At 39.1% G+C, this 9,777-nt stretch overlaps 1 protein-coding gene across 1 annotated transcript in view; it reads left to right on the forward strand.

The window, feature by feature from the left end:
* Positions 1-9,476, forward strand: part of LOC113542970 (short transient receptor potential channel 5) — a 55,250-nt gene extending 45,774 nt beyond the window's left edge. The window contains exons 9-11 of the mRNA XM_026940833.3: positions 1,741-1,782; positions 6,329-6,418; positions 7,013-9,476. Coding sequence (XP_026796634.2) covers positions 1,741-1,782; positions 6,329-6,418; positions 7,013-7,828 — 948 coding nt within the window. The 3' untranslated portion in view covers positions 7,829-9,476. The remainder of the gene's footprint in view (positions 1-1,740; positions 1,783-6,328; positions 6,419-7,012) is intronic.
* Positions 9,477-9,777: the final 301 nt, after the last annotated feature.

Raw genomic sequence — 9,777 nt, forward strand, 5'->3', positions numbered from 1 at the left:
TTACGGGTCTATATGTAAATTTGACTTGACGCAAGTGTCTTTGAAGTTGGGGAGTTGCATGCTCTGGTGAGAAGCTTGCCTTGCATGCCATGGTGGGCAGATGACTCTAGGGTGACCTGGTGGCTGAATCAGTCAAATCACCAGTGATAACCCCTCAGTTTTAAGCAGTTGAAAATTGTCAGCATAAATACCTGTAATGAGATTGATGTAGCATAGGTAGCAACAAAATGAATGCAGGCATGCAGCATGAGAGGAAATCAGAAGGTAGGTTCTGTGCAAAAAATTAATTTATTATTATTATTATTATTATTATTATTAACAACAACAACAACAACAACAATAATAATAATAATAATAATAATAATAATAATAATACATAATTGACATAGCCAAATATTAACACTTGATATCAAAAAGTATAAACATGCACAGGCCACCTACATTTTGATGCAGACTTGACTAGCCATAGATATTACAGAAGAATGTTGCATAACCTGTGCAGTACAGAAATTTTGTGGGTTTAAAAGGCAGGTAATGTGCATTTAGCCATAAGAAGATAATGAACCTATATTGTTTTGCATAATACATTAAAGACAGCCAGTTGTAGTGCTGCACTCGAAAGAATGCAATCCATTCTTCACTTTCTAAAAGAAATGGTCCTTGAAGTAATAATAATAATAATAATAATATTTCTGCATACACTACATTTTGCCTATTTTATAAGCAAAAGAGAGAATTGTGTCCACACACCTTACTTATGCAATCTGCAAAAGCAAGAAAGGGTCAAATAACATCCACTTAAAATGTGATGTATTACTCTGCAGTTAAAGCATGCAATTAGCATTTTTCATATTATACATGCTGAGGAACCTTTCTCACATTAGGTTTTTTTTTGGCACAATAATATAGATGAACAAATCCTTAAAAAAAAAAAAGTTAACAGAATCTGGCTGTTGTATGTCCAGCCTTGAGTCACTGTAGGCCAGAGGCAGTTTCTAGGCAACCGTGTTTCAACCATGCCAGTGCCTCTAATATGACGTCTTCCATCAGCAGCTGAATTCTCTGCCCAGTTTTCCTTTTTTCTGAATATATTTTATGCCCCTCCCCTGTAAACTCACTCACCCACAGACTCCCACACACAGTGTACAGTTTTTTGGAATCAAATAATAAGTTATGTAAGGCAGATGAAATTTATATTTGGAAGAAGCAGAAGGTGAGAGGTGCTTTTAAAATGAACAAAAAAGATTTTTTTTTCTTTTCGTTCACTTAATGATGTTGGTGGTACAGTGATTGCTTAGTGATTATGGTTCTGTGCTGGTGGGTAAATGTTGCAGGTTCAAATCCCAGGCCTGGTCTGAATACCCCTCTTTACATGCAGTGAGGTCTCCAGAGAGCCACTGTTAGACCCTTGTGCAAGGCTCTACATGCACTGGATTCTGCCTCAGTTTCAAGTAACTTAGAGAAAAGGCATATGCCAGATGGATAAATGTAAACTTGCTCAAATATTATAGACCTGAATAGCAAGCACATATAACTCCAATATAATTCAATTTTAAAGATCAACACATTTAAAGATCAACTGATTAGATGCATCCATGCATTATCACTATCACCAGTTTTATCACAGCAAAGCACAACAGAACAACGCAACCGTGTGCTGATTACTGAATGGAATTGAACTGTCAAGTCACAATACTGATGAATACTGTTGGGCTGTAGTAATATTATTCTTTTTTGCAGGAACGACACGCTGACAGCCTCATTCAGAACCAGCAGTATCAGGTAATTTAACTGTTCACGTTTAACTGTGCATCACAAAGCTACATTAAATTCTTTGGAGGCTGCTGTTTGTGATAATGTGTGCAAACAGCTGACACCCAAATAAACCAGGGAGAAACCTACAGAAGACCTAAATGATGGATGATGGATGCTGGATTCACTGCAGAGGAATTTTTGTAGCATGCAGAAATTATTGCATAGCTGCAAATTGGATGGCTCCACAGTGATCCAGGAAATGGGCATGTCACTGGGCATTCCAACAGATGTTGGAACTGTTATCATGTTGGAACTGTCCTTCCACATGTAGTTTAGTTTGGACAATAATTTTCTGATACACATTAGAGCTCCGGATGACCATTGAAGCATGTTTCAATGCCACAGTGCATCTGAACTACTGACCATTACACTGCCACAACAGCCTGTACTATTGGACTTATCTTAATGGCTAAACTTCAGATCCTTCAATCAGCATGATGATAAAATGTAGCCAGACTGTTTGTTGGCATGGTTTTTGCCATTCATCTCTGACACCTCTGATCCATGATCACCAGTAAAGTTTTGTTTTTTGCAGTAATCCTAGTAAAGTCTGTTGTGAAACTGTTGTGTATAATAAGCCAAGGACAATATCCATTATGGGAGATTATAGGAACAGTTCACCTGGTTAAAAGAATGTCATATTCAAAGTGATTCCCTTGCTTAATTGAACACTGATTCTAGAAATAGCACAAAAAAATCCAATATGTAATCCAGATTTAAATCTGTTAAAATTCAGTCAAATGTCAAATTAAAGTATGCATTATGACCTGACAGCGCATCTTAAAGGAAGAGGATAGTTAGTTGTTACAGCTTATGTAACAACTAACCTTTGTCCCTTTCCTGGTGCCAGCTTAGCTGTGCAAAGCTGGAATCTTTCTGTTACTGTATGTTGACTTTTCCTGACAATCTCACCCACACCCTTCATTCTCCTTTGCAAACTAGCATACTTGGTAGTTAGCAAAACAACAAATTATTTAGCAAGTCATTTTTGCAATAATGCCTTTTGACGTCTTAAGGCTCATTTATCTTCATTAACTTAACTGAACTTGGACAGAAGTCATTGCAATCTGGTACAATTTCATTAAAAAATTGGATTTTACATAGCCAACTACTCCACCTTTACATTAGAGCTGACATAACTTTGTCCTGCTAAAAAAAGTGTTAACACTCTGTCTTGTTATCAAAACTTCCAAATGGATAGCTATCAAGTTATCTAGCTGATTAACAATATAACTTTACATGATTCAAAGAGACTATACAAAAATCTCCAAGAAATACTACTTTACAACTTCATGGTCACTATTGCCATAGGCAAGTGCATTCTGACTTAAATTTAAAAAAAAAAAGACAGAGGGGATAGTGAAATAAATAGGGAGATTGTTTACTAGTACTAATATCCACAATGGCAAAGAATTTCAGCTAGTATATACTAGAGCTGTTCTTCTTCTTTTGGCTGCTCCTGTTAGGGATCACCACAGCAGATCATTGATCCATATGATAAATTTGCTCAGGTTTTATGCCAGATACCCTTCTTGATGCAACCCTCCCATTTTATCCAGGGATGGGAGCAGCACTGAGAGGACACACCTAGTGGCTGAGTTGGTTCCCTGCCTGGGAATCAAACCCAGGCTGTGGTGGTGAGAGTACAGGAGTCTTAGCCACTGGACCACAGGGACATACACTGATCAGCCATAACATTATGACCACCTGCCTATATTGTGTTGGTCCCCCTTTTGCTGCCTAAACAGCCCTGACCCGTTGAGGCATGGACTCCACTAGATCCCTGAAGGTGTGCTGTGGTATCTGGCACAAAGACGTTAACAGCAGATCCTTTAAATCCTGTAAGTTGCGAGGTGGGGCCTCCATGGATCAGACTTAATGGCCAGCACACCCCACAGATGTTCGATTGGATTGAGATCTGGGAAATTTGGAGACCAAGTCAACACCTTGAACTCTTTGTCATGTTCCTCGAACCATTCCTGAACAATTTTTAAAATAGCATCCACATGAATGCCAGGACCCATAGTTCCCCAGCAGAACATTGCCCAGAGCATCATACTGCCTCTGCCAGCTTGCGTTCTTCCCATAGTGCATGCTGGTGCTATCTCTTCCCCAGGTAAACGATGCACACGCACTCGGCCTTCCACATGATGTAAAAGAAAATGTGATTTATCGGACCAGGCCACCTTCTTCCATTGCTCCGTGGTCCAGTTCTGATGCTCACCTGTCCATTGTAGGCACTTTCGGCAGTGGACAGAGGTCAGCATGGGCACTCTGACAGGTCTGTGGCTACACAGCCCCATACGCAGCAAGCTGCAATGCACTGTGTTCTGACACCTTTCTATCATAGCCAGCTTTAACTTTTCAGCAATTTGTGCTACAATAGCTCTTCTGTGGGATCAGACCAGACGGACTAGCCTTCACTCCCCACGTGCATCAGTGAGCCTTGGGCGCCCATGACCCTGTCGCTAGTTCACCGGTTGTCCTTCCTTGGACCACTTTTGGTAGGTACTAACCACTGCATACCGGGAACACCCCACAACGCCTGCTGTTTTAAAGACCCAGTCATCTAGCCATCAATTTGGCCATTGTCAAAATCTCTCTAATCCTTATGCTTGCCCATTTTTCCTGTTTCCAATACATCAGCTTCGAGAACCGACTGGTCACTTGCTGCCTAATATATCTCAACCCTTGACAGGTGCTATTGTAACGAGATAATCAATATTATTCACTTCATCTGTCAGTGGTCATAACGTTATGGCTGATCGCTGTATACCTTATAAAGGTATATGGATATAGCAGTAATATATTTATTAAAAATGAAACATATTTGAATACCTAATATTTTAATTTAGAGGGTTGTTGATGTGTCATACGGTTGACATAAACTCCAAGAACTACTGCCATGCATCCATACTGTGGCCAGTGAAAATGATAAATGAGGTTCAGAATGCTTTTATATCATAAATTCTTTTCATACTGCCATCTTCGGCTAAAACTATGAGAGCTTTCATGCTTTCTGTGGTGGTTTCACTGTTGGAAGGAACTTACCAAAATCTTAAGGAACAGACTGCAATCTGATTTTGATGAGTTAAGATTAGATACTTATACATGAAGTGAAAGCTTACTCAACATAAGCGGTTTGTTACATGAAATGTAAGACTCATCCTTAAGCATTACACAACCATGACAATAACAACATGTTGCAAAATTAAACAAGCAGATTAGGCAAGGTATTTATTGCAATATTCCTACAGCCGTATACAGTGTTTTTGCATTAATACCACATGGAAATTTGAACTCAATTGAACAGAGCCATCAATGTGTTGTACCTGTTGTAGAACTCTTTCTTGAGCACTTTTCTCTCGTGCAGTGGAGTTATAGATGACATCAAGCAAACACCTTTGATACTGTTAGTATTGGGTATCGTTGCTTATTCGCTTCATTCATGTCGGTTCCCACATGTGGACAAATAGGGTACCTCTACAATTGGGAGCACTGCAGATAGTCTAGTTTTCCCTAACCCAGTGTTTATTGGGATTTTTTATGTAGTGCCACCTCTGACTTGTTCTTTATGCAAATGTATGCTAATATATTTTATATATTTGGTTCTAGATTTTCACCTCCAGCTAATGCACATTATAAACATGCTTCAAATTGTTATTCTCTTTCTCAATAAACTGGCAATAAAATTCATATGAAAATTTGTACTCCTAAGAACCACCACCACAAAGGAAAACAGTCTCCTTTGCAGTCTAGAGACACAATACCCATGAGGAAAATACAGGGTGTCCAAAAGGTCAGGAAGCAAAGAGAGTAAAACTACTTATACTTAATTTTGTATTTACTATTTACAACATACATTCACCATTCACTTTATTAGGAGCACCTGTACACCTGCACATTCATGCAGTTATCTAATCAGCCAATGTGGCAGCAGCACAATGCAAAATTCATGCAGATACAGGCCAAGAGCTTTAGTTAATGTTCACATCATACATCAGAATGAAGAAAAAGTGTGATCTCTGTGACTTTGATCATGGCATGGGTAGATGGGCTGGTTTGAGTATTTTAAAAACCTCTCGTTTGAGTATTTCAGATACTGAGATCAATAGTATCTGAAATACTCAAACCAGCCTGTCTGGCACCACAACCATGCCATGGATAAATTCACAGAGATCATATTTTTTCCTTATTCTGATGTTTGATGTGAACATTAACTGAAGCTCTTGACCTGGATTTGCATGGTTTTATGCATTGTGCTGCTGCCACATGATTGGCTGATTGGATAACTGCATAAATGAACAGGTGTTCCTATTAAAGTGACTGGTGAATGTATGCTCTACATGCTAAACCTTAGGTACTGTACGTTTTGTCAGCCACTGTATCATGCTTTTGCCAATGGTGCTCAACATATTCCCATTGGTTCCTGACTTTTCAGACACCCTGTACATGAGTATGTCAATGTCAATGCTAGTAGTAATGCTTCTTTTTTTGTGGACACTTGTTTTAGGAAGTGATCAAAAATCTGGTGAAACGATATGTGGCAGCCATGATCCGCAGAACCAAAACTGATGAAGGGCTGACTGAGGAAAACTTCAAGGTGTGTCAGTTGTTTAATTCCTACAATTATAATGTACACAATATAAAGTCCTTGGGTAAACATTACTGTACTACACTTTAAGCTTAAAGGAGACATTTACATCTGAGGGATTGTGGCTGTTCTTTATACATTTACTAGTCATTGAGGTAAGATCTTAGCGATTCCTTTAGGTTTAGGAACTTGAACTTGTTTTCTACTGTATTATATAAAACTTCATTCTTAAAAATTATAGGTTTGAATATGGCCCACTTATGGGCACCCTTCATTTGAGCACCCTTCATTTGAAGGATAATAAAATCCAGCTTACTGGGCAGTAAGTCATGCACATATCTTCATATCTCATGTTACTGTGTAGCACTTTAGATGAGGGTAGAAATAAAATCCATTGGTAAATGCAATCCTCAGGCTTGAGAATGTGTGCTTACTCATATATAGAGTAAAGGAGCCTTGGTCCACAATTGTTCTCGCAGGCCCATAAACTGGATTCCATTTGATTACATTAGACAGACAAATATTTCCTGTAATTGAGTGCTGTAGTACATGTGGTTTGCTCTCCCTTTAATTTAATTTTTATCTCTCCTGTGGTCAATTAAGGAGCTCAAACAGGACATCTCAAGTTTCCGCTATGAGGTCCTGGACCTGCTGGGCAACCGCAAGCCGCCCCGCCGCACCTACTCCTCAAGCAGTGAGGCCACACAACCTGAGGCTGAGCAAGATGATGACGAGGAAGATACGGAGAAGAGGAACAGAGGAGCAAGGCGTGGAGGACAAGCAGATTCAAGTTCTGTCTCATTTGCCCAAGCAGACAAGAGAAAGCGTGAGGGCCAATTTACCGTTTCAGCTCTTTTCCGCTCTATGGCAGGTCTGGAGGATGTGGATGAAGGACCAAAAAGCAATGGCTTGAAGAAAAACAGGTGGTCCCCTTCATCATTTGTGAGGACAAGTGGCCGCTTGCGGCACTTCTCACGCTCAAAGAAAGACTCACTGCGCCGTCTGGGATCACTGTTTCGTCGTGTGAATGGACACGTTGCCGAATCACGCTTGAAGAGTCCGCAACAGCAACAAACCTACAGTATTTCTGATGGAGTTTTGCAACCACCAACATCCTGGCAGGACCCCAGAGCACAGCCAGAGAGCTGGCTGACAAGAAGCAGCATGCACCTGCACACGCTCGGAGGAGAGTCTGGTGCAAGAGACAAGAATCAAATACAGTCAGTGTCCCAGCAGGCAAATGACACAGACAACCTCCTGCTAAGGCCCCCTGGCCTACACTGTGCTTCCAGCCTGACTGCCTCCAGTTCCCTTTTGCTCTCCTCCAGTGAGGATCTGTGTCAGGGCTTGCCAGGGCCCTGTGAGAGCCTTGACTCCTCCTATTGGGAACAGGAGGAGTCAATCACCACACAGCTCTAAACTCTCCTTGGCTGTACAAAGAGTATGCTGCGATGAGCAAGACAGGCCTGCCATGACTGTATTCATATCAATATCAATGGACAGCACTTGTACATATATTCGATTTGCTTTTATTACATCAACCTATAATTAGCAAATAAGTAGTCTTTAAATACTGTATTGAGAATGTTAATGATTCAGTTTCAGCAATATGGGAGTGCATTTGAATCAATGACTCCGCTAATGCAATGCTTTCTTTTTTTGTTACAAGTACACGCCAAATGTCACTTGCACATATACTTTTAACAGTTGCATATGGCTATCAACACATCACTCATGCTATTTATTTAATAATGCTTCCTGGCTTCTAAGGTGTTTCAAGAAATGTGCATTTATGAGCTTGAAAAAAAATATAAATTCAACAAGCTTAGCATTTGGAAAGTAGGAAGAGAAATCAGTTACAAGTCTGAGACAAAACATCTGGATCTCTTGATAATCTGGCAACATATTAGGCATTAGCAACATTGCTAACACTGCCAAAGTGCCCTTATACCATTTTTCCCTTAGTCTCTTCAGAAATATAGCACACTCCAAGTTCAGAGACTTTCATCTTACCTTATAGTCAAAGATTACCCATTTGTCACTATGCAGGAAAACAAGGGCAGATTAAACACAAAGCCTGAGGGGCAGAAGCCAAATTTCTGATTGTAGAGAGACATTGAACCCTACTGACATTTCATGCAAAATGCCACATTTGGAAATAAGCATCTGAACAATAACGACTTGTGCATGTACTTCTTGTTTAGAAGAGAAGTGAGCATGTCTGCTATGGATAAAAGTAGTTTGTCTCCAGTGAATGGCTCTAAAGTGCATCACATTTTAAGATCTGAGCTTTTGTAAATCCACAATAAACACAATAGTGTAAGAGAGTGCAAATACCCCGAAAAACAAATTCATGTATATTAATTAGAATTGTGACATGTATTAACAAAATATTCATTATTTTTAACTTCTATATAGATGTTGCAATCAAATTTTCAATAGCCTCTACCCTGTTATCGTTCAGTAATAATTTGATCTAATTTATGCCAATAAGTTAAGTCAATAAGTTGACTTCACTTCTTTTTTTGAAGCTTTCAGTTTTGTATGAAATTATTTTTCTACATTTTGCATAGATAAAACAGGTTTTGTTGTGCTTAGTTTGTCTCATGGCAAGGGATTCGTTAACCATGATTTACAGAAAACCTGCCTTGAATTTCTGTAATTTCCCAATATGAGAATGAAAGATTGTATAGAAATAGGTTACAAAATCAAAGCTAACAAAACTGTAAATTTAACAAGGTAAAATAGTTTTATACCAATTATAATTTGCATGGACAAAATTTAGAAAATTCTTAGATGATTCAAATCAATCAATCGATCTAACTGTTGATACAAATTATGAAAATTTTGCAGTTGTCACAGTTTCCCACATTCTGCTTCAGAACATTGAAATATAATCAATCAAAACACAAAAATGCTGTTTTTTGTTTGTTCTTCAGCACATACTGATGATGTTGGGGTCCTGAAGTGTTGGCTATTTTAATCATTTTTACTGATTCTCAGTAATACAAATTGGCAGTGAATGCAAGTTGTAAATTAAAAATTAACCATTAAAAATACAATCACTGTCCACTTTAACAGCACTTGTACTCCTGCTCATTTATGCAGTTATCTAATCAGCCAATCATGTGGCATCAGCACAATGCAAAAAATCTTGCAGATACAGGTCAAGAGCCTAAGTTAATATTCACATCAAATATCAGAATGGGGAAAAAATGTGACCCCTGTGACCTTAACCACTGTTGGTGCCAGATGGGCTTGTTTGAGTATTTAATAAACTGCTGATCTCCTGGGATTTCCACACAGGACAACAGTCTCTTTACACAGAATGGTGCAAAAAACGTAACACCTCCTGTGAGCGGAGGGTC

The sequence above is a fragment of the Pangasianodon hypophthalmus genome, chromosome 15, assembly GCF_027358585.1.
Source record: "Pangasianodon hypophthalmus isolate fPanHyp1 chromosome 15, fPanHyp1.pri, whole genome shotgun sequence".
NCBI lineage: Eukaryota > Metazoa > Chordata > Actinopteri > Siluriformes > Pangasiidae > Pangasianodon > Pangasianodon hypophthalmus.